Source organism: Pongo abelii, chromosome 17, assembly GCF_028885655.2.
Source record: "Pongo abelii isolate AG06213 chromosome 17, NHGRI_mPonAbe1-v2.0_pri, whole genome shotgun sequence".
NCBI lineage: Eukaryota > Metazoa > Chordata > Mammalia > Primates > Hominidae > Pongo > Pongo abelii.
Genome location: NC_072002.2, coordinates 49,178,883 through 49,203,657, shown reverse-complemented (window position 1 = coordinate 49,203,657; position 24,775 = coordinate 49,178,883). Strand labels below are relative to the sequence as shown.

General features: G+C 39.1%; 1 protein-coding gene across 22 annotated transcripts in view; it reads right to left on the bottom strand.

Annotated features, from left to right (window-relative positions):
• DTNA (dystrobrevin alpha) overlaps window positions 1-24,775 on the bottom strand; it is a 396,061-nt gene that overhangs the window by 9,481 nt on the left and 361,805 nt on the right. For 17 of the 22 annotated variants that reach the window (XM_054537800.2, XM_054537804.2, XM_054537807.2 and 14 more), the window contains 5 exons: window positions 23,208-23,321; window positions 17,561-17,657; window positions 6,539-6,698; window positions 4,109-4,198; window positions 2,200-2,368 (listed from right to left, as the gene is read on the bottom strand). In XM_054537800.2, the coding sequence (XP_054393775.1) occupies window positions 2,200-2,368; window positions 4,109-4,198; window positions 6,539-6,698; window positions 17,561-17,657; window positions 23,208-23,321 (630 nt within the window). Of the gene's footprint in view, window positions 1-2,199; window positions 2,369-4,108; window positions 4,199-6,538; window positions 6,699-14,602; window positions 15,846-17,560; window positions 17,658-23,207; window positions 23,322-24,775 lie in introns of those variants that run through there. The other 5 variants (XM_054537817.2, XM_054537816.1, XM_054537818.1 and 2 more) reach the window with 1 other exon arrangement.

Sequence of the window (24,775 nt, the reverse complement as noted above, 5' to 3'; positions counted from 1 at the left end):
ATACCTAAAAAAAACTTGGAAACATTTTGGAGGTTTGAAGCAATATATGATCAAGGTATTTTCATAAACAATTTTTTTATGGCAGTTGTGATCATTGGTCATTTATCTTTTCCTAGGGTTTAGTGGAATGGGTTGGCCCTTTAAGTGTTCTATAATTTAAAAAATGGCAAACATCTTTTGAGGGGATACAAAGTTTTCCCAATCTGAGGGCTCTTTCTATTCTTCTTTAAAATAGAACCCAAGATCACTTTCTGTATGAAGAGTGAGCCCTCTAGTGAAATAATGCTTAAGGACATTTGGTTATAATTTAACCTCTTTTGTGTTACACACATGCACATACATGCACATACGCATATGCACGCACACCACATTCATGCCTTATTTTAACAGAATTAAGTCTTAGAATATCAGCTAGTCAATGCCAGGAGGGCTACTAACCCATAACTCTTGACCTTAGCTCTAAATCTGGGGGAAAAAAAAAAAGCATTTTAATTATCCAATTCCACTATCAAATAAATAGATAAAAATGACCTCATTCCCTAATGTGGGACTCTGTCTCCATCTATTCATCCTAGACTATGCAAAACTTTTCATGGGGCTGGACATAAACCCACTATCTAAATCATAGGACTAAAATAGTCTCAGGGTAAAACACAAGCACATGTTTAGACAATAGAGATATTAAATTATTCCCTAAAATGAAATAAGTGGTCAAGAAGTTGTTTCTAGGTTGGAACTTAAATGTCGTTGTTTGTGTTTATTTATAGCTGTACGACACGTTCTGGTTATTTTTGGAGGTTTGGGGCCAGCCTACATGGGTCTGCCCAGGACTCTGTTAACTTTCCTTCCCTAACTCCTGAGTCACATGTTGGTAGCTGGTACTGCTACTCAGCATACCAGGGCTAGCAGATTAGGGTGGCCTCAATAGTCTTGGATTTTAGAATTGGGACAAGGAAATTCTAGCTAACTGCCATATAAATGCTTAATAATAAAAAGTCAAATAGATATGCATTTACCAGACAAAACAGATGACAACTAATTCACCATTTTGAATAACAAATCCAACAATTCTAGAATACAGAAGAAAGGACAAGAAAGCAAACTATATTAAGCAGCAGCGTACTGCCATGTTAAGTCCCATGATAATGGTTTTGTTTTGATCCTACTCTCTGCTGCTTCATAGCTGACTCTCAGACCACACCTCTTGATAATTCTCCATGATTACTGATTGTTTATTCACTGCTTGGATTGAGAGCCAAACACCAGAAAGGTCTCTGGTTAGTTTCTTCTCTGAGTCTTTAAAATGTCCAGTTTATTTTTATAGACTAGTCTGAAGTACTTTCATATTAAGCAACATCACCCTTCCGAAGTATTTTTAGCGTTCAGAAACTCCCTCCCCCAGCTTTCAGGTCAGCCTTTGCCACATTTCCCATAACTCCATGAACCGTGGTCGTTTAATGGGCCACTTTCTTCATTTCTTTTGTTTTTCTCCTTTCCCTCCCAAGTTGGGCTCTGCAGCTCTGTCCCAGCTTTGCCTTTGTTTCTCAGCTTTGGTTTTCTCTGTTGACTAATTTAAGCTGATCCAGGGTGGCAGAAAGTCTAGTGGGGACGTTACTGATGCTGCTGGTTTCTGACAAGCTCCAGAACTGGGTGAAAACTTTTGCTAATAAGTCTTTGGAGGGTCATATTTATACATATTCAACAAGTCAACCAAACTGGATTTCTTTATAATGAGATTTTATACATGTACTTATTTCAATTCCAAATACTTATATGATGTTGTTTACACCAATTCTGGACAGAGACCTCTCCAATGTCATGGTATCCTCTAAGTGCAAATACAGTAAGTTCAGAAGATAGGATGATTTATCTCCTGAACTAGTCTGTGGGTCCTAAAAGGGTGGCAGCAGTTTTTTAATACTATTTTGTATAGCACTAGAAATGTGCCTTGGGCAAGGCAGGCTCTTGATAGGCACTGGTTGGTTTAGGTTATTGATAACTCTCTGGAAATTGTAAGAGGGGAAATATTACAATGCAGAATTTAAATGTAGCGCCCTTCTATATCTCTGGCAGAACAGAAAACTATGTCACCCCTTTTGAAGGTTAAAAAAACCCTAAACAATTATGCTTTTACTTTCTTATTGTCTCCTACAGATTGTTTTGTTACTGAGAAAATGCCTCCAAGGGGAAGATACTCACATGTCGCCACGCATGGTACTTGTGGTAGCTCCACTGTGAATGTACCCAGGTTTTCGGGCATGGATTTGCGCTAGAAAAGCCTTTTCAGAGGTTGGTGAGGGAACAAGATCCTCAAACTGAGTCCGTGCAAATTCAGAATCCACATTACTCTCTGTTTCACTCCCAACCTCTAGCAGATACAATTGAAGAAATAAAGAATGACTTGTTAGTTTTTTTATGACCTGCAAATAAAGGAGTAGGCTTCACAAATCAACCTGTGATGTGTAAAATGTTAACCAGTTATCATATTTTAATCAAATACATTTTTATTTTTTCAAAATAAGAATTGATATTGACATGAATTACTATAAAATCATTTGGTATACAGCATTTTAAAAATCTCAGAAATGTTATGAGGAATTTTTTGCCATCTTAGTAACTGGCTTAACTCCTTAAGACTTCTATTTTTTCCCTTCTGTAAGAGACTTAACTAAAATTGTTACTTTTTCTTAATATTACACTAATTTAAGAACTATGAGTTAAAACCTAATCCTAACCATAAAATATTCACCTAAAATGCTTAAAATATGAACTTAAAATACTAAGTGAACCCTATCACTTAATACTTTAAAGAATTATGAGTATAAACTAACAGTACTTAAGACTTCTACACCAAGAATAACTTTGTACTCATCATTTGCTAGGGCAGTGGGTACCTGCCATCAATCATGATGTATTAACTACTATCATTTTATTCTGTTTGGTAATCTTAATTTAAATTAGCAGCAACAATTTTCAATTGAGAGGCTTTAAGAAAGTTAAGTCCAGGATTTTTTTAATACTGAAGTTTTATTTCTTATAGTTGTAATCTCAGCTGTAAGACCGTAGTCTTGCCAGACAAATCTCTTGGTAGGTCGGCCTTAAGGAATAGATGGAGATGTATTAGTGACTGGTAAGATATTTATTTGCATATTCATACTGCTAAAGTTTTGAACGCTCTTTGTAGTATTAAGAGGATAAAAAGTCTCCTTAAATTTTATGCTATTTATTTCCGGGCAGATCTATCTTCAGAGATATTGCAAAGGTAAATTTCAATTTGAAATTCAAATTCAAATGATCAGGCATTCTAAATTAATGAAACCTAAATAGATAAGGGCTGGGAATCCCAGCACTTTGGGAGGCTGAAGCAGGAGGACTGTTTGAGCCCAGGAGTTCAAGATCAGCCTGGGGAAAAAAGGCAAGACCCCATCTCAAAAAAAGATAAATAAAACATTTGACCCTATAAAATAACTTTAGCGTCATGTTGTTTTAGGTCACCATAGATGTTAACAGTGGCTGTCTTTGGATTCCAGAATTATAGGTCTGTTTGAATATTTTTCGTTGTTCTTTTCTGCCTTTTTCAAACTTTCTACATTGAGTATGTATTAATAGTCTTTTAATAAGCAAAATATAAACATTACTTTAAAAATCTGAATAGGCCAGGCATAGTGGCTCACACACTTTGGGAGGCCGAGGCAGGAGGATCACTTGAGGCCAGGAGTTTGAAACCAGCCTAGGCAACATAGCAAAGACTCTGTCTCTATGAAAACAACAACAACAAAAAATTAGCCAGGAGTGCTGGCATGTGCCTGTAGTCTCAGCTACTAGGGAGGCTGAAGGAGGGGGATCACTTGAGCCCAAGCGTTTGACACACCAGTGAGCTATGATGGTGCCACTGTCCTTCAGCCGGGCAACACAGAGAGACCCTGTCTCAAAAAACCAAACAAAAATAAAAAAAACAAAACCCCTCAAATCTGAATAGACCAACAAAATATCACATAGAGCTTTAAAGAATCTTTTGATATTAGACAATGAGCAGATCTCTGAGACCCCGAGCACTTATGGACCCCTCGATGATGAGCAGACAAATGAGAGGGAATCAGGAACTCACCAGAATTCAGCTCTTTCACAAGAGAGGACATAGTGTTAGTGATGGAATCTGCAGCCACTAGCAAGTCATTCCTTAAATTTCTTCTTGAACCTTCAGGGAAGAAGAAATAATTTAAAAAACCAAAGCTTCCTTCTATCCTAAATTTTTATGTTGTTTATTTATCCTTCCCATTAATAACCTAAAGCAAGAAAACTTCTAAGACTTCTTTTCAGAAGTGCTTTAGTTCATTTCCTGAAACAAGAACAACAACAACAACAAAACACTGCTTAGGGCAGTGGGTCCTGCAGTAAGAAGACATGGCTAATTATGGAGTTTCATATATTATTTGTCCAAATGGGGACAATTTTGAAGGTGAAAGAGAGCAGTATGAATAAGACTGGCTGACCTGGCAAAACTGGGATGGTCCCAGGTAAACCAGTGCGTGTGTTCACCCTTCTTAAGAATAATCCACACAGATGAATCAGGTTTGCCAGGAGAGCTGCACCTTCCTAGCTGCTGTTATTGTTCTTGCCCTTACCTGGTGGCTGAGCCCTTTAGATTCTGGTCTCTACTAGGACATGCGCTGTCTCCTATCAGGGCTCCTGGAGCTCTTCCTGCCAGTATAAGTACCACCTGGGAATGGGAAACCCACATGCACTGAATGCCCCTTGAGTGTGAGAAAGGGGTGAGGATTCTTGTTTCTTCTCCCAAGACATGGGCGGATGCATGTCTGGTACTATAAATTGGAACTTAGACTATGTTTCTTTACGGCAGAGAAAGATTATTATTTTGTTTCAGGCACACTAAGCGTTAATGGAATTTCATTCTGTCATTTTTCAGAAAGTAATACTGACTAAATAAAATAATAAACATGTTTAAATTAAAAAAATCACAGTAGTTAAGTAAAAATATTAATTTTAATGGAAATCACAAATTGATTTAAAATATAGTACATTTCTTTAAAATATGATTAAGAGAAGGGATATTTTCTTTCAAAAAATTAAAATAAAAAAGTTATTTTGTGAATTACATTTTTAAAAACTCTTGACTTATATTCAGTGCCTAGAAGAAAAAGTTCTAATATAGATCCTTCCTTTTCCCTCATAAGAGAGTAGAGAGTCCATCATTCTCTCTCACTGAAGTGTGTTAAGATTTTATCACCGCTCTACATGGACGAGAGTATCTTTTTCCTCGCACTCTTGCTATCCCTGGATATTATGATGTTTCAAAACATTTTTTTAATCTTCTAGGTAAAAAGTGATACTTATTAAAATTTATATTTCTGTAATTAGAGGTTGAACATCTTTTCATGTATTTATTGGCAATTTCTCTTTGTTCTTCTGTCTATTTGTATATTTCACCTGTTTTTGTTTTGGTGTTGTCTTTTCTTTCTGATCTCTACATGATTTTTGTATAACTGCAATTATGAAATTGGATTGACACATATGCTGGAAATGGTTTCCTCAAGACTGTTTTCTGTCTTTTAACTTTGTTTATGATCTCTTTTGCCTTAAAACCCATATTCGAACATATCTCTCTTTTCCTTAGATCTCTATGTGAAGACTTTGAAGAATGTTAATGATATATTGCTAATTTAAAGAAAATGCAAATTGCAGACCCCAAAATGCAATGCGTTATCCTATTTGTCTGAAAAAAAGAATATGTGTCTATAATCACATCCTTAAACATATCTATTTACACATAAGCAAAACTTTGGGAAGGATCAAACTGTTAATAGTGGTTACTTCTGGGAATGAAAGCTGCTGGTGAATGTCTACAGAATGATTTTTTAAATTATTATTCTCTATAAATTTAAAAAGTGATAGTAAGAAGAGGTTTTAAAAAGTATTAAAAATATTTCTAAATTAATAAAGTTACTCTCCCTGTCATGGGAAAGTGCTGGCTGGCATCCCCATCCCTCTTTGTGCTCCTCTAACTGCAGAGGCTTAACCCTGTAGCCCTACCTTACAGAGGCAATGATTCAACTCTTTGGGGCATCTGAACAGGGAATCTGTCAAACGACTAAATGTCCTTTTTGGTTACCGCATTGCTAAAGAGCTGTGATTACTTATCTCAGTCTTGACTTTAATATAAAGAAAAGACAATGAGATAAGAAAATCTCTAAGAATTAAAAAAAAATAGATCACATTTATGAAGTTTTCTGGGGGTATTGGTGAAAAGATTTCCTGTCTTTTGATGAACAAAGACTTACTAAAAAATAAGGCAGGGCAACAAAAGCCAAAGGAAGGTAAAATCGACGGTAAAATCGTGAAGTGAGAACAAATCGGTGTAGGGAGTTCCCAAAATGGCTGGCAGGCCAGGCTCTGACACCAGCCATGAAAGACCCTACAATAGTCACATGTGGTTCTGACAACTCTTGACCACTCAATAGACCTTGGTGACCTATTTGCCACATAAAAGCAGACCACAACAAAAAATAAAGCCACTTACTTTGTGCAAATGCCTCTTGTACATCTCCCCCTACCCCTGTGAGGGAGTCCTGCGGCGTGTGCGTCGGGGTGGAGCAGGCTGACGCTGACCGGATGGGCATGGGAATTGGCCTGCTGATGGTGTGGCTGGGGGAGGAGCGGGGAGAGCCTGCCCCCTGAGTCTGGAGAGACAATGCAGGTCATTAATTTGCTTTCCCAAGAAAATGTCATATGTCATTCCCCAATGCCTCAGTTGATTGTTGAAAACAGTGACAATGAAATTTCAAAGCAGGAGGAAATCCTAGGTAATTGTGTTGGTAATCCTAAAGCTAATTTGCACGTGCAGATAATTTGGGACCTTATTGTATGTAATCTGAAGTTTGGGTTAAATATTGAAAGCTAAAAATATTAGTACAGCATTGCTCTACAGTATATGAGACATGTGCCCATAAAATGAAGGTACTGTTAAATGCAGATAATTACAAGGCGTGAATACTTTCTCCTTGAAGGAAGGTCTCCGAGGAGTAAGAAGACATTAAGGAGGAAGTTTAAAAGACAAACTAGAAGACTATTTGCAATGGATGCTTTCTGAATTTTCAGCCTGACTGTACTAGCATCATCTTTATAGGATGAGTTTAAATCATGTCATACAATATTGTGCATATTAAGTCTCAAATTAAGAATCAAATGAAGTGTAAATTGTTCTATCCCTATTTTATAGTAAGAGCTGATTTTGTCAAATTAGTGACTCAGGGATTCCAATGGGGAAGAAGAAGAAGAAACCTTGTTTTCTAATTTTTTGGTACTATTTCCTGCAGGAAATGTCCTTCTCTTCTCCTATGAAAAAGCAGTATTCTAGCAGGACAATAAGAATAGTAGGATTTAAAGACAAGTAAAGAAAAAAGTAGAAAACAACTGAAGGAACTTATCTTTGCACTACAGTTTTTGGCATGAAACTATTCTGAGACTGTCACACCTTGAATCTTAAGGATTTGTCTCTAAATGAGGTGCCTTGGAAATATTCCCCCTGTTTTAATAATTAGTTGACAAAAGAAGTCAGTCACATGCGTAAGAAAATGCAAGGAGACCCTTGAGTGCATGCACAACAGATTAGGTGTTCACATCAATTCCATCCCAGTCTGTTTGCTGTGGTTGCTAGAGTGAGAATTCTTCTCCAGCAAGGCCCAGAGAGTCACCATTAACTCATTCAAACTCCTAGATGTGTACCACCAGAGCAATGCTCTGGAATATTCCATTTAGATATTTGCTTTGGGCTCAGTGGCTTGTGGTTAAAACACACACATCAGTCCTGAAAAATGCCATGCTGTTAGCTCTCCAGAGCTCAGCATCACACATAATTGTTAAAGCCATAAACTGAGAAAAACCCAGAATTAAAAATGAAGCAAAACAGAACAGAGCACAGAAAATAACCCATGGGGTGCCCAATGGGCTGAGGGTCCCATTCTTTCACTCTCAACAGTACCTTGTAATGGTCTGTCCAGGCCCAAGGAAGAGAACTTTGCCCGGTTGTGATGCTTTTGCAGCCTGTTTCCCTTGGCCTGCTCAAGGAAGGGTCTAGTTTTCCCCAGCAAACTCTGGCAGCTCAGCCCCATTACCTTGAAACCTTCTGCTTCTGAGCTACCACTGCGTCCTTGACCTTCCCATGCCAATAATAAATAATTTCACATTTGCGTTGTGCTTTATGATGTTCAAAGGGTTTTCACATACACTCTCACTGATTTCTCTCCATGACCCTGGGAAGTATGCATTCTCACTCTAAATGTGAAGTTGTGGAGCCCAGTGCTCAGAGAGGCGAAAATAATTGCTTTATCAGGAGATGGCGCCAGAGTGGCAGGGCTGGGGCTGAGCCCAGGGGCTCTGAGTGCTCTGCGCTGAGGGACCCTTGATGGCCATGGCTGGCAAAAAGTTCCTCAATGGAGACAGATGCTGGTCAGGTACCCTGAGCTCCTCCTACTTTGGCAATTACTCTTGTACACCCTTTTTAAGGCAGAGGCCTTAGCAAGGCTCCTGAGCCTTTGTCTCTGTCCTCTTTATCAAGGGACCAATCACAGCCGGGAGTGGGGACTAGAGAAGGGAAGTTGGACAGAGTGGTTATTAAGAAGTAGGATTCTCTTGGCTATCAGTGTGGGTTACCTTCTCATCCCTGGGAACCCAGATTGTCTTCCATGGTGGGAAGTTCATAATAATAATACAACTCCACTTTTGTATGTAATTCAATGTATAAAGCACTTTTACATACATTGTTTTGTTTCATTTTCCTAGTACAGCAGTACAAGTGGTAATATCCTATATTTGAATAGCAATTTGCAGTCCATAAAGCACTTTAACCCCTAATACTTCATGTAAACCTCGTAATAACCATATGAAGTATTATTATTCCCGTTTTATACATTAGCAAACTGAGGCTAAGAGGAGATAACTGGATTACTCAAGGTTTCTGAGCAAGAGAATGGCAGAGATAAAATTGATCCCCAGTCTTTAGACTCCAAGCTCAGGGCTTTGCCATGCTGATTCTAAGGACTGCAGGCACTGTGACCAGCCATCATATGCTTCCACCTATGCTTCACTAGTATAGAAAGCTTCAGCAGCCTGAAGAGGGAAAAGACACAGGGCACAGACCCAGTGCAAACCGCCTTGTAGTGCTGGAGCAGCGTCCTAGGGCTTCCTGCTACTGGGCCAGGCAATACCTTTAGTTGCTGGATCATGGAAAAGATGTGTGGGTGCTCAGGGTGGTGGGAGGGCCTTTGGACTGTTTATCAATTGGTACAGGAGTACAGGCCTACAATCTCTTATTTGCAATTCTGAAAGCCTAAAAAGCTCTGACAAACACTGGTCATTCCATAATGAATTTGGTCTTAATGGATGTGAGGCAACTGATACGATATCTGCATCATATTGCTTTTCAAAATCAGATAAATGCGGAATTCTGGAACATATCTGGATCTAGTGATTTGAGATATGGAGCTATGGACCATATTTCACTACTTTAATGTCTGTTCTGGGGCTGTAGTGCACACCAGCCTTGCTTATACCTCTTATACCAGGTTCTCCAGGGTGCTGGGGGCTCCTCCCTCTAGGCAGCATTTGTAAGAAGACTCATATGTCTGGCCCTTCCACCTCCTTTTCTGTAAGCCTCTCCCCATCTCCTAGTGCACTGGACTCTTCTGCTAATTCCTGTGGGTCTGAGGCATGCCTCACCCAACCTCTCCCTGCTCAGTTCCTGGTCTCAAAGGCAACTTTTGCTACTCCTTTCTGTGGGCATTCTTTTTCAAAACTCCCATTAGTGGTTCTGCATTAAGAAGAAAATAATGACTCTCGTTGTGTGTTAAGGGAAAAACAGTTGACTGAATCTAAATTACACCAATGTGTGAATGATGAATAGCCACCATTTCCCAAAGGAATCTCTAATTGGTGTAATTTCATGCAGTTTGATTATGTGAAGAATTTAGGTGGAAGATCCTGTGCTGAAGAGAATAATCAGTTGCATCTTTCCCACAACTGGCAACTCCCACGTCACATCCAGCCTTTACCCAGACTTTTGGGGGTAGGACACCGACACCCTGGGTGATCATGGCCCCATCTTTCCATGTCAGGACACTGTCCAGTTTGATGCATAGCGTCTTCCTAGTGCCTACCCACTGTGAGGAATGCCATCTCTGGCCTTCCTTTCTGTTCTGTTCTTGTAGGAACACTAGGAAAAGGCAGTGGCCTCTTGGCATTGGGGCAGATCAGTGATGATGTCACTGAGTTTCATTTTCATAGGAAGTGGCCTCGGTGAAATGGCGGCCTCCAGCCTGGTCATGAGGCATGGTTGTCTGCTAACAACTGTAGAAGAGTTAGAGTGAATAATCTCTGTGAATATCCTTTCCTGGAAATTACTCAATGATTAATGGAGCAAAGACTTAAGGGACAATGGTCCATGCAGATCAATATATAGATCTAAAATTCCCAAGGAGAGAGTTGATTTATGGAAGAAGGAAAACATATATCACACTTGGCAAATTTAAAATAGCTCACTTCCTGGAGAATAAATGAAAAATTAATTTCTATGCACCATCCTCCAAGTCTACTCAGCTTGCTGTTGTATCAATTTTTTTAAAAGTCTGACAAGATTCATACATTTTCTGGTATTTTCCAGGAAGTGTTTTGGTTTCTATTCACCACCAGAAATGAGGGATGCTTCAAGGAAAGGAGCAAATGTCTAATTGTTGAATCAGGACACCCTGGTGAAACAGCAGAGAATTATATGTCCCCCTCCCCGCTAGACCTGAAGAGTCTGCCTCTCAGTTTGGCTGCGAATGAAGTCTGGTCATGCCTGGCTGCACTTAGCAGCCTGGGAAGGTGCAGCAAAGCAGTGTTTAGCAGCATTCAACCCTGTTTTCATCCTTTCTTCCAATATAAATTCACTGACTATCATCACATTGATGATAATTTTTATAATCAGCCTTTTTAAAGTGTCATTGTGTATAGAGTGTTGTGGAGGTACATGAGAGGTGATTAATTCCGACTGTTCAGGCAGGAGGCATCATTTGACTTGGGTTTTAACAGTGAAGATTTCCAGGCAGAAATGAGAAGGTGTGGGGAGAAGAGAAGAGCAGAGCAACCTGGGCCTTGGAATAGCAGGAGCAAGGCATGGGAAATCTGAGACGTATTGTGGAGAGGGTGGGAAGGCCATTGTGGCTCTGGTGTCAGACTGGCTGCTGGGTGCAGAGAGAAATGAGGCTAGAAGAGGGAGACGGGCAGGTCTCGGGACCTCCAGGGTAGACTTTATTGTGAACCAGAGAGTCATCTTCCTAGGTTTTTAAGCAGAGAAATAATATTTACTTACTTAGAATTAATTATAATAATCAATACTTAATTTTAAAAAGAGAGAGTCTGGAAGGGTATGTTTTTGAACACTAGATGATCATCTTTATATTGCAGTTGATCATTTCTGAGGTGAATTATCCCTCTCCCTCGCTTTTGGCTGGTTCATGCCTGCACAGAATACCCACCAGAGAGGATGAGCTACGAAAAGCCAGGAAGGTGAGGCCCAAGCAGGTTATTGCTGGCCTGCTAGTATTCCATAAAGTGTTTGGAAGAAGTAGAAACCTGATGACTACAATTTCCTGACAATTGGACCATCCAGTTATAAACAGAGAAGAGAATAAGGGTAGGAGATGGAATTTGGAATGATGCTTGACTTTTTTTCCCCACCAAGTTAGAACAATTGTAATACTTAATATAATACCAATGTATAGACATTATCTTCCCAAATAAGAAACGATTCGATCCCAAAATTTAAAACGTAGTTTAAAAAAATGAATTCTTATTGCAAGTCTGAAAAAAAAGAAAAAAAGTCCTGCAAATTAACATAAGCTTAGTTTTATCCCCCCCTTTTTTTTTTTTGAGACGGAGTCTCGCTGTGTCACCCAGGCTGGAGTGCAGTGGCGCGATCTCGGCTCACTGCAAGCTCTGCCTCCTGGGTTCACACCATTCTCCTGCCTCAGTAGCTGGGACTACAGGCACCCGCCACCACACCCGGATAATTTTTTGTATTTTTAGTAAAGACAGGGTTTCACCGTGTTAGCCGGGATGGTCTCGATCTCCTGACCTCGTGATCTGCCTGCCTCGGCCTCCCAAAGTGCTGGGATTACAGGCGTGAGCCACCGCGCCCAGCCTTAGTTTTATCCTTGACTAAAATATGCACCCTGTACTAATCTCCTCTCTCACACAAAAATGTTTATTATAGATAAAACTTAAGAAAAAATATCAGATGTTTCATTGCACTCATATAGAACATCTGTTACTGGCAGCCCTTCACTGTATTAGCTGTTTAATATACCTACTCAAATTTTGGTGAAAGCCACACTCTGTAGATATTAGTATATCTAGGATCATATCTAATGTTACCAGAAATAGGAAAATATAAACTTACTGGACTTGCCTGTCACTTTCTCTAACATAAAAATGACTCTTTTTTTCTACTGTTAAAAGCAATTACAAGAGATCTGAACAAATTAAAAGTCCTTTTCAAATTTGTTTCCCTGATGGAGACACTGTTAATGAACTGTAAGGAAGAGAAGTCAGTGTGTGTGTGTGCGTGTGTGTGTGTGTGTGTATGTGAGTGTGTGTAAAATATGGACCAAATTTGAAAAGTTTATATATACCTGTGTGTATGTATACCTATGTACATACATTCATACTTATAGCTGATGTATAAGATTTTACAAAGTGCTTTCACATCCAGTATCTATTAAAATCTATACAATAATCCTATTAGCCATGGATTATCAATAGTTTGAAATTAATGAACATGAAAGTTAAGCTTACAGCTGTGAGCAAAGATCTGCTACCACTGTAATTCAGGTCTAATTCCAGTAACTTTGCTAAGAAAACTAATATTGAGACCTTACTTTCTGGAGTCAAAGTCAGTCTACTCAGTTTTAGACTGGTACATAATATTTGGAACTGGAAGTGTACCAGAAACTCTCGAACATATTGGTACTGCAATTATACCCCAGCTGCCTTCATTATTAAACGTTTTATGAGTGTTCTTTTTATGGTTCCTTCAATAAATCTTAAAGATACACAAAGAAGAAAGAGGGTAGGATAACTTCAATTCAAGTTTTGTAAAAAAAAATTTATTGCTTGTGATATCATAATCATCACATTATATTACAGGCACTATTTTTTTTAATTCATGTTCTCTCCTTGAGAGGGATAAATTCATGCATTACCTCTAACAAGAAACAATGTAAGTAGAAATTATATATGCCAGTATAATAAAACACTACATTGAACCACACAGACTTATGATAAAGCAAGTAGAGGTTATTAAATCCAGCACAATTTGTTGTGTGGGGGTGTTCTAAGTTTGGCTTTACAAAGATAATGTCCCCAAAGGGTAGAAACACTCATAAATAAAAACAGAATTTAGAAGCAGATGCCAGTCTAAAACCTCTAAATTCTCTCCTTAGATCATGTTTTACCATGAGAAGTCTATATTTGGACAGCATTTGTTTATTTCCTTGCAGAACCGCCTCTATAGGGCTGGGATTGATAAGGTTCCGCTTTGAATTGTAACTGAGGTCAGTATAAGAAACAGCCACATGAAATCTATGACTGCTTTTTTTTTCCTTTTTTATTGTCCAGTACTCCTATAAAGCTCCCAGTGAAGACTTTCTTTCATGTTTTATGCCAACAGAAATTTTGTTCCCCTGAGAAGTGGTATTTCTGATAAAACCACCGATATTTTCTTTTTTTTTTTTCTTCATTGCCAGAACATGCAGAGTAACATCCTTGGCCCTTAAGATTAGCATATTCACATTTTCTTTTCTTTAGTTTTTGATTTTTCTATTTCAATTTTATGAAGTCACTGTTTATATCTTTTGTTGTAAGCTGTCTCAGGTCTTTTTTGAAAAGAGGCTTGTGTATAAAAGCAAAAAGATAAATGAGGGAAATAGGCAAACTCTGCCACCACCCAGACGATGTACTGCTGACATCTGGGTGATGTGGGCCCTGGTCCTTAGGTACCGACACCGCAGTACCCGCTGTTGGCCCCCTGAGATGCAGAAGCTGCTGAGGGGCTTGGTGGAGAGGAGCTGGAAGGTGAGGGGGCAGTGGCGCCACCTTGGGGGCACTGCCACAGTTTGGCTCTGTGCATCCATCTGTTTACGAACTTCCTGGTCCACAGGAGCCTTTCAAGATCGTGCTGTCTGGGAAATGGCCCGGAAAGTATCCCCAAGGGAAATGGCTAAAGCAAGGCTGATGACGACAGGATGATTGCCCTCTCTCTCTGCTAGGAGGAGGGAGGTTATAATTGAACTTTATTTCCTTTTTCTATGCACATGCTAAATAAGAGACAGGAAAGAAAAGAAGCCATTTGCAGAGAAGTATCATGAAGAAGGCATTTTTCTTTACCATGATCTAAGTGTATTGGAAATACAATAGCAATACCCCATGTATGCATTCATGGGCAATTATACAGGCTGTAAGTGTTATGTGTCCTTCACCCAGGGGGACTGTCTTCTGTTAAAATTTGACTTTAATTTAGTAAAGTAATTTTTTTTCACAAAATACAAAATAATGTAATACATTATCTTTATTGTCTGACATTACAGATTGATTTTACACTTTCCTTTTTTACAGACCATGGGAATGAAGGGTAAAAATGTGTCCAGCATTTTCCAAACATTCTTTGTTACACACAAACACACATAATGAATAATAGAAAAGAGCATACAGAAGAAATAAAAGATGTTGAAATTGGACAGGCTGTGGTTCTAATTGATCCATGGAAATAATGTGAAACTTTTAAATAATGCTAGTGAGTGGGATATATTGTCATACATAGTGTGGTACATGCACTTGAAATTAAAGCTGCTTTTATTTTGCTTCTATTTATTTTAATTTAATTTAATTTGATTTGAGGTTTTTTTTTTTTTTTTTTGAGTATGCTGCTCCCCCTGCTGGCTCTTGAGCCTAACCACAGGTTCAGACAGCTCCAGTTCAGGCTATAAAGTCACAATGCCCCTATTTCCAGGAAAAAAAAAAAAGTATGTAATGAGCCTCTCGTCTCCCAGAGCAGAAAGGCTCTGGTGCTAACGAAAAGGCTGAGAGTTAGTTACTTTTTAAAAAGAGATTATTGTCAACCAACAGTAAGGATTCTGCTTTGGAGAAGAGCCAAAAAGATGGGAAGCGAAGAGTCAGTTATGGAGTACAGTCTTTCTCTCACAAGATTGAGCACATTTTGGTGAGCCATGGGGAACAAGCCTCAATAATTGTGTGATGAAAAGGGATTTAATTGCCTGATTTTTATAAAAAGAGGTTTCACAGGTTTTCAGTAAAATGAAACCAAACTGAATACTCACAGCGTGAGCGGGTGTAGAGGTTAGCTTCTGAGTGCTGTGGGTTTTGGGATGACGTGAACCTCAGTGTATCTCTAGTGACTGTGGTGTCTCTCTATTAAGAAAAGGGTCTGATCAACAACTTGAAAAGCATAAGACTGGTTTGAAACTTATACCTCTGGGGATCTAAAATGTTTCCAATAAATGACAATTCGTTCCCTTTTCTAAAAGATGTAATAGTTCTTCTTTTGATGCTGATAGTAGTGATAGTTATTAAAAAATGCTAAATTTATATATCTCAATTCAAGCACTACATTGAAAAAGAAGCAAATTAGTATGACTTTTTTCTCTTTCCAAACTGAAGCATGAACATACATTAGAGCAAAAGCAATGAGAAAACCGCAGGTCGGCAGGCCCCTCCACTGTTAGTTAAGACCTGCAGTAGGGGACATAACTTACTCCCTGCTTCAGTTCTTCTTCCTACAGAAAGATTGAATCAATAACAGTTAGATTACCCAGGGTTCCAATAAGAGCATATACACAGTGTGAAGGAACGCAAGATGGGGAAACATCAACACAGCTTTGATGGCAGGTCCAGGCCTCTGCCACCTCAGTGACTATCACTCCAAGTCTACTTGGTTATTTGAGACTACAGGCCCATCTCTTTTCTCTGCATGTACAACCATTTTTCAACACAATCCATCTCTCTATGCTGGTAGGTGTACATCTTGATAAAAGGTGGTGCTCTGTTAGGCTAGGTTGATACCAACATGGCTGGTGGTGAATAGACTTCTATCCCATAGGGAAAGAGTCATAGCTAATGGTGACAGAAGCAATAGGAACATAGGGGACAGTTTTCAAAGCTTCCTGTCATTCACTGAGGGGAAAGACAGGTTCAGTCCTTTTCATTTGGTATATTTCGAAAGGGAACCAGAAAGAGTTTATTTTTGGGTTATCAAATGAGATTAACAGGCCAGAAACAGCAGCAGGTTATGAATTATCCAGTCTTGTCTTGCCCAAGATAGATCAACAAGAATTGAATTCTACACTGTACATGTCTAATTTACTCAAAAGTCAATTTTGTTGAGTAAAGATAAAGTATTCCCAATACCAATTGTTAAAGAGGACACTGATAGAGGGAAAAGGAATAAAATAGAGTAAGGAAAACAAAAGAAAATTTACAAGAACAGTGGCTGGGAAAAAGTAGCTTTCAAAAAATATTTGTTAAAAAAATGAAACAAGGAAAGAGGGGGAAATCAAGAAAGAAACAAAAAAAATGAAGAAAAAGGGAAGAAAAAAAAAGAAAGGTAGACAAAAAAAAAGAGAGACAGAAAGGACAGACAAAATAAAAACAAGAAATGTTGGTGTGTTGGGGCTGTGGGACATCCATGGACTGAAAGTTGGGAGACCCTCTCTCGCAAATGAGCTGCCCCAGGGTCTTCCCTTTATCATTCTCCTATCAGAAGTTTCATTTTCTGCCTTTGGCATGTCACAGTTCCAATCCATACTGGTTCTTGCTTGTTTATATCAGGCAGGATGATCACGTGGCACTGATCACATGGGCTGACTGTGGACATGTGGCCATAATTTGCCTGCTTTTGACTTGAAATGCAATTTAATGTATACTAAAGAAGGGAAAAAGGCTTTACTAAAAGAAGAATGCCACTTCCCAATGAGAAAAATAGATTACAGCACTCTACAGAAGACTTCTATAAATCATCTTATTAAATATTTTACTTAAGAAGAGTAATGAGATATTCTCTCTTAGAGTTTGTATTTGAGATCACTAGAAATCATGTGACTTACTGATAAAGCATACTAATGGAATAAAATATTTTACTGATATTAACAGTCACTCCTCTTAATCAGAATTGCTGAAAGCTACTAAATATAAAATATTTCTAAATAAGTCCAGTTTTATTACTTGCAGAAATAAAGAAACTGGAAATAAGCCAAGAAGAAGTTGCCCCATGAAGGCCCTCAGCAGTCTGGTTCCAGGAAATGGATAAGAATGTGTTCTATTACTGACAGCTACTCCTACACTGGTCTAAGAAATTGTTTTACATCTGAGTTTGAAACAACATGTTGAGGGAAATCACATACAGCAATTGGAAAAACCATTGCACATTATGTGCAAAAATTTTCACAGATGACATGGAAAATAAGCTTAGGAAAAATTTATTGGCAGGTCTTACCTTTAGTAGCTTCATGAGACCCTCCAACTGGACCATTAGCTCTCTCCGGCTCTCCTGGAGAGCAGACATTCTCTGTTCCAGCTCATCTTTGCGCTGTCTAAGAAAGAAGCAGCTGACATCAGAAGCGGCATGCAACTCTCTGAGCTAATCACATTCCCATTCTTGAGGGACTTGTGGACTATCAGAAAAAGGGCATCTCTGGGTCTCTGACACGGTTACCAGGCAGGGAACTGTTGTCAAATGAATAAACAATTACAGCTGGAAGTGTTTCTTTTGTTAGCAGTCATACTACTTCAGAATTAAAGTCCTTTTAGACATTTTGTTTCCTTCAGACCTTTCTACCCTGAATTAATCAACCATTGAATGAAATATTTTCTGAATGCTTCCTATGTAGTGGGCCCTGTGATGTGCTATGGGGTCCCTTGAAACAAACAAAAACCAAATTGTCACTGAAAAAGGCAAATCTTCCAGATTCTCCAAATCTAAGAACCCTTTTGCAAATTCACAGAAAATATTGATTACCTTAGTATTTGGAAATATGATTTAGAAAAGTACATTTGAAATCTTCAGCACCCATTGAGGTGTCTCTCGGAGGTGAGATATTAACAGCACATAGATACAATCCACTTAAATTTTTGGGTTTGAGTTTGGTTTCATAAAGTGAAGTCAAAATAAAGGCATTTCTACATACTTGTTTAACAAGTGAAGATGATATATAAGGTTCATGCTTAATTTTGTTTTGTTTTACAGACCTCTTATTAAACTGTCAGCAAGAATGAAAACAACTAAGGACAATCTATACTCGATCATTTATGTTGACACTAAGAGGTACCAAAAATATCTTAAAAGGGGGAAAGAAATGAAACAGTATGATGAGGAATGTTAATGGTTCACACTTCTGAAGTATATGTATACTTTCCAAATAAATTCCAAATCCATTACTGAATGATTATTACTGAATAAGTAATACATATAATTTTCCCATTGCCCCAGAGATTTCTGTTTGGGTTTGAAATATTCATATTTATATACTAAAACTGCATGGAAACTTTAAACATGTATGTATTAATGTATAAGTGGATATGGCTAGTCTCAATGATAGCATATTAAATGAAACTATGACAAGAACTCTGCAACGAAAAACTGATGATATAAAAATGTCACAGTGAGCGAGGTCAATGACTCACTCAATTGAAAGATATTTTGTGGGAGGACAGGTTAGTGATATAAATGATACATTTCTATTTTTTTCTATTTTTTTTAGAGACAAGGTCTCACTCTGTTGCCTATGCTGGAGTGCAGTGGCATAATCATAGCTGATTGTAACCTCAGTCTCCTGGATTCAAGCAGTCCCCCGCCATCAGCCTCATGAGTAGCTGATACTACAGGCATGTGCCACCATGCCTGACTAATTTTTTTTTTTTAAGAGACGGTTTCTCACTATGTTGCCCAGGCTTGTCTTGAACTCCTGGCTACAAGAGCTCCTCCTGCCTCAGCCTCCCAAAGCAGCGGAGGACATTTCTAATTTACTTTCTTATAGGCTTCTTCTATAATGAATTATGAATTTAAAATTTATAAACATTTCACAATTCTTTTTGAATAAATTTATATTTTTAACTTTATAACTATAAAATATAAATTTTAAAATTTATATTTTTAACTATTATTGCCACTTACAAGCAATCCTTACAAGAGTAAGGACTGCTTACTCTTGAAGCAATCTTTCTTTCAATTTCCTTTAAAATTGCTTCTTTTCTGAATCCAGAGGATGAGAAACATCACAATTTTATATGCTTTAATGGTATCTTATTTTAGTCTTTGTCTTCCTGGGTTGAAGCATTCTAATTTCAAAAGTCTTGCCCCATTCAAGAATATTCCTCAGTGACAAATCCAGGAGGTATTCCTTCTCTTTCTCTTTCTTTTTCTTTTTTTTTTTGACCTTGTCTGTGTATGGTGTTCCAGGTACATCCACAGTAGTCTTTGGTAGAAGAGTAGATAATGTTTCTGATTTCTTTCCAGTTCTCTTCTTGATACTGTTCTGTAATTTTGGCCCTTTGGCCACAAAAGCACTTTGGGAAGAGGGTTAAAGCAACCTTCTAAAACTGTAGGTGAGAAACACTAAGAGAAGCATTTAAAAACTATCAGAGAACGTTAACTGGTATTATTAGGTTGGTGCAAAAGTAACTGTGGTTTTTGCCATTAAGAGTAATGGCAAATTAATTTAGAATTAGTCAACACTAAAAAAATCTAATTGTATGTTTATCTTGCAGTAGTAATCTCTTAAAAATATGACATCGAATTCAATTAAAAATTAATTTAAGAGTGTCTTCATTCAATCTTCTCTAAGTTTCCACCAGCGTTTTCCAAATGTAGGTATAATAACAAATCCGTGGTGTAACCTCCACCTTCCAAGGAGAATGAGAAAACAAGACTAAATAGTGATTTTCCTTTCCTAGCACTACATGTATTCATCTCTAAAGAAGTGCCTTTATTCTGATATTCTGTCAGATTATTTCTAATGTATATGTGTGTTAAAACCTACTTTCTTTTTTTTTTTTTTGAGACGGAGTCTGGCTCAGTCGCCCAGGCTGGAGTGCAGTGGCGCGATCTCGGCTCACTGCAAGCTCCGCCTCCCAGGTTCACGCCATTCTCCTGTCTCAGCCACCGGAGCAGCTGGGACTACAGGTGCCCGCCACCACGCCCGGCTAATATTTTTGTATTTTTAGTAGAGACGGGGTTTCATCGTGTTAGCCAGGATGGTCTCGATCTCCTGACCTCGTGATCCGCCCGCCTCGGACTCCCAAAGTGCTGAGATTACAGGTGTGAGCCACCGCGCTCGGCCGTTAAAATCTACTTTCTTTTAGAACAGTGTTAGAACAATTGTCAAAATTTTAATATGGGTTTATATTAAATACCATATATCAACATTAACTTTCCCGAATTGAAGATGGTATCATGGTGATACAAGATAATTTTTTTCTTAGAAAATATATACATAAATTACACACAATTATACAAATTTTTTTCTAAGAAAAAATTTCTCTTGTTATAAATCATATATAAATACACAAATATATACACTAAGTGAAAGGTATGATATCTGTATTCTATGTGACTTCTGTGAATCTCAGTTTCCTTATCCATTAAAGGAGTAGAATAATACTGCCTATCTCCTAGGTTTGTTACAGCAATTATACGAGACAGTGTATGTAGAGTTAGTATGCAGCAAAGTGTCAGATTAGCACATAGAAATGCCTATCATTCCTATTCATTGTCACTTCTGGCTGTGACTCAGCTTTCAGTTTTCTTGTGGCGAAAGTGAAAAGGGAAAGGGAAACATGATCGTTGAGAAAGTTCATTGTGATTTTAAGACAAAAATGAAAGTATGCATTAACGAAAAACAAAGCTCTGCTGTGCTCAGGTGTTAAGGTGTCTGAAGAGCAGAGCAAAGATAGAGCCTCCGGAAACATCCATGCAATCAATAGGAACTTGGTAAAATCCAAACATAATCATAAAGAACTGGCTTCATTTCGTCTTTTTGTATGGAGGAAGAAAACAGGACTAATTCTGACAAGGGTTTCTGCAAAGAGGCATCTGTACTTACTATAAAAAGTATGACTCAGAGTTATAGATATACCTGGAACATACTTGGCACCCAAACTGAAAGATGAAAAGAATGGGCCGGGCGCGGTGGCTCAGGCCTGTAATCCCAGCACTTCGGGAGACCGAGGCAGGTGAATCACGAGGTCAGGAATTCAAGACTAGCCTGGCCAAGATGGTGAAACCCCGTATCTACTAAGAAAAAAAAAAAAAAAAAAAAATTAGCCAGGCATGGTGGCACGCACCTGTAATCCCAGCTACTCCGGAGGCTGAGGCAGAGAATTGCTTTAACCTGGAGGGGCGGAGGTTGCAGTGAGCCGAGATCGTGCCACTGCACTCCAGCCTGGGCGACAGAGCGAGACTCCGTCTCAAAAAAACAAACAAACAAAAAACAAAAAGAAAAGAATGTAATACTTCCCAACTACAGGTGCCTTGTGAAAGATCAGTATGATATTTATACGAGGGAATGTCTTTGAATTTATTTTTGTGTTGTTTGCCACATAAATACACTGGAATACCAGCCTTGTTCAAGGCACGGTAAGAAGCTAGTCTGAAATGGAGCCCACAGCAAGACTTTCATTTTGCAGCGTGGGAGTAGTCGGAGAAACCACATTTCTTTTCCAAGGCCTGCTACTCCCTAGCTTCTGATCTGAGAAGTGCACTGAAATGCAGCGGCAGAATCTAATTGAGGCAGGAGAATAGGGTCTGGAGGCAGCGAAACCAAGGCCGATTTGTACTGACTTCCTATAACTGAGTGGAAAGGAAAACCTCGCCTTTCCACACCCAAGGAACAAAAGGATCCGAGGCTACTCCCTTTGTACGGTGAAGCAGATGAATAATGGAAAGTACCTCTGATTGGTCCCCTCCTGCAACCAATCAAATGTTTGCATAGGATGTCACTTTGTAACTTCACTTCAGCCTCTGATTGGTTGCCTCCTGCAAGCAGTCAGAGTGGTCCTGGGCCAAGTCCTCATTTACACAGGGTGTACCCAAATAACTAATGGGAAACCTCTATAGCGTATTTAAACCCCAGAAAACTCTGTAACCAGGGCTCTTGAACCGCTTACAGGAGCTGGCTCCTATTCTGTAGAGTGTACTTTCGTTTCAATAAATCTGTGCTTTCGTTGCTTCATTCTTTTGTTGCTTTGTTTGTGCGTTTTGTCCAATTCTTTCTTCAAAATGCCAAGACCCTGGACAACTTCGTGGTCAAGACCCTTCACTGGTAACAAGATGACTTCTACAGTCCCTTCTAACTCAAGTATTTTATGATGACAGACTAAACAAGACTAGGCTTTTATGTTCCTTTATAGTACAAGAAGGTGTGATGCCTATTTTTAAAGATGTGAATATAAAGAAAGATATTAGAGACCAAGACTTAGAGAAAATCAGACTCCTTTTATGAGTTAGGGGTAAATTTTTAAATTTAAAAACCTGTGATGTTTATTTAACTGATTATTTCTAAAAAGAGCTATGTTTAAATTGTTCCTAGTGAGATATGTTGTTTTTGATGTAAAGAACACTGCTGGCTGGGTGTGGTGGCGCATGCCTATAATCTCAGCACTTTGGGAGGCCAAGGCGGGTGGATCACCTGAGGTCAGGAGTTTGCGACCAGCCTGACTAATATGGTGAAACCCTGTCTCTACTAAATACAAAAAAATTAGCCAGGTGTGGTGGCGCATGCCTGTAATCCTAGCTACTTGGGAGGCTGAGACAGGAGAATTGCTTGTACCTGGAAGGCAGAGGTTGCAGTGAGCCGAGATCGCGCCATTGCACTCCAGCCTGGGCAACAAGAGCGAAACTCTGTCTCAAAAACAAAAACAAAAACAGAAACACACTGCTTTTCCCTGTACCAAATGAAAGAACAAAGTATAAACAGCTTCTCTCTAAATCCCCCAAATATCAGCAATTACGTGTGTGCTATGGAACAAACAAACAAACGTCAGCAGCTAAGGTAGCTGAGGACTGTTTTCTGGCTAGACATTGCTAGACTTTCTAAAAAATCTCACGCATATATATTCCCTGAGATTACATGGGTGCTGTCTCTTACCTGAGGAGCCGGAGTTCTGCCAGCAGGGTGGGGTTTTGCTGTGCCTTCTCTGGCGTGGGCTGAGAAGCTTGTTCATGCTCTAGCCGAAGTCTCTGGATCTCCTGTAAGATTTCTCTTGGGAGAGAGGAGGAAGGTGAGAAACCAAGGTTAGCTTTCAGGACACTCACATCAGAGCAGATCAAGGCCACCAGAACAAAGAGAGAAGGGATCATCCTATGTTTAGGAGCAGAACCGACCTTCCCTAACCAACAGATTCCAGTGTATTTAAGAGGCTTTGACTATAGCTAGGTGGGTGCTGTGGGTGACGGGAAGATTGACTTCATTTCCAGTACATCCAAACTTAGAAGCTCCTGCGGCATGTCGTTGAGTTAAATCACCAGGGTCCAGTCATCTCTCTAGCAAGTAATGTAATGCAGTGGTAATGTGTCCAACTTTGAAGAGCATGCTGCTTAAGAGACAAAAATGCATCTTCCTGTTATTTATGATCACACTCTGACACCATAAAGTACCTGCAGCTACCAAGTAAGAGGAGCCTGAAGGGAAAATAAGGATAAATGGGGCTCATTTCACAAAACTAAGTAACCTCATTCTCTCACCAAGAAGGGACTTCTCATTGAATTTATCTGAGAAAACCCCAGTTAGACAAAATTCTTTCTCTTTTTTTTTTCTTAAATCTCTCAGCCTTAACAATGGATCTCAGGGAAGTCCACCTTAGAAGGTAAGTGCTTTTAAAAAGATTCACAGTAATTGAGTCTGTGACATAGAGTGCTATTGGTGTAACCTCTGTCGGGGGTGAGATGTGTCAGTCAACTATTGATGTCAGAGCCTGGGCTTCCCTGCATTTGGTGAGCATTAGGCTAGCCATAAAGGATATGTGACCTGGCAAGGCAAATTATCCCTAAGGGAGTCAGAAGCCATTAAGCAGGGTTATAAGTCATGTATCCTTGGGAGCTGGGGGTGTCAGTTTCCTACTCAACAAAATACATAGAAGCCAGTAAGACAGAGCAAAGCACTGCGAATGGAAGGTGAACTTGGTGTACAAGGAAGTGGCTTTCCATTTTGGAGGGCTGATTTAAAACTGCCTGCTTCGCAAAGCCCCCAGAATCAGGAGGCTAATGATTAGTGAGCCATTATACATTTCGTGGATGTGGTGAGAAGATGGAACTGTAATTCAGTGGTTTTCAATCTTTTTTTTTTTTTTCTCCTCTTTGGGATTCCATGGGGGAATCCTTTCTTTAAAAGATATATGCCATGGATCTCCAATATGTCAGACAGTTTAAGTGCGGGGGTGGGGTAGGGCAGGGGGCTGCTGGGGTTAAAGAAATGAGGACAAGTCCGTGTGTTGCTGGGCCCTGCTCTGCTCTCCCAGGTGCCCCTGCAGAGCCCTCAGGATACCATAAAGCTCAGCCTGAAAATCAGTGCAGTGGGATTTCCAAGATTTCCTCCAGGGCTAACACCCTGATATTCTATGACTCCTGCTATTCTCCTTATTGATTCTAAAGACAGAAACATGACAGAGCCATTTGGTCCAAGGAAGGAAAAGAGAGCAACAGCTCTGGTAGGAAAAA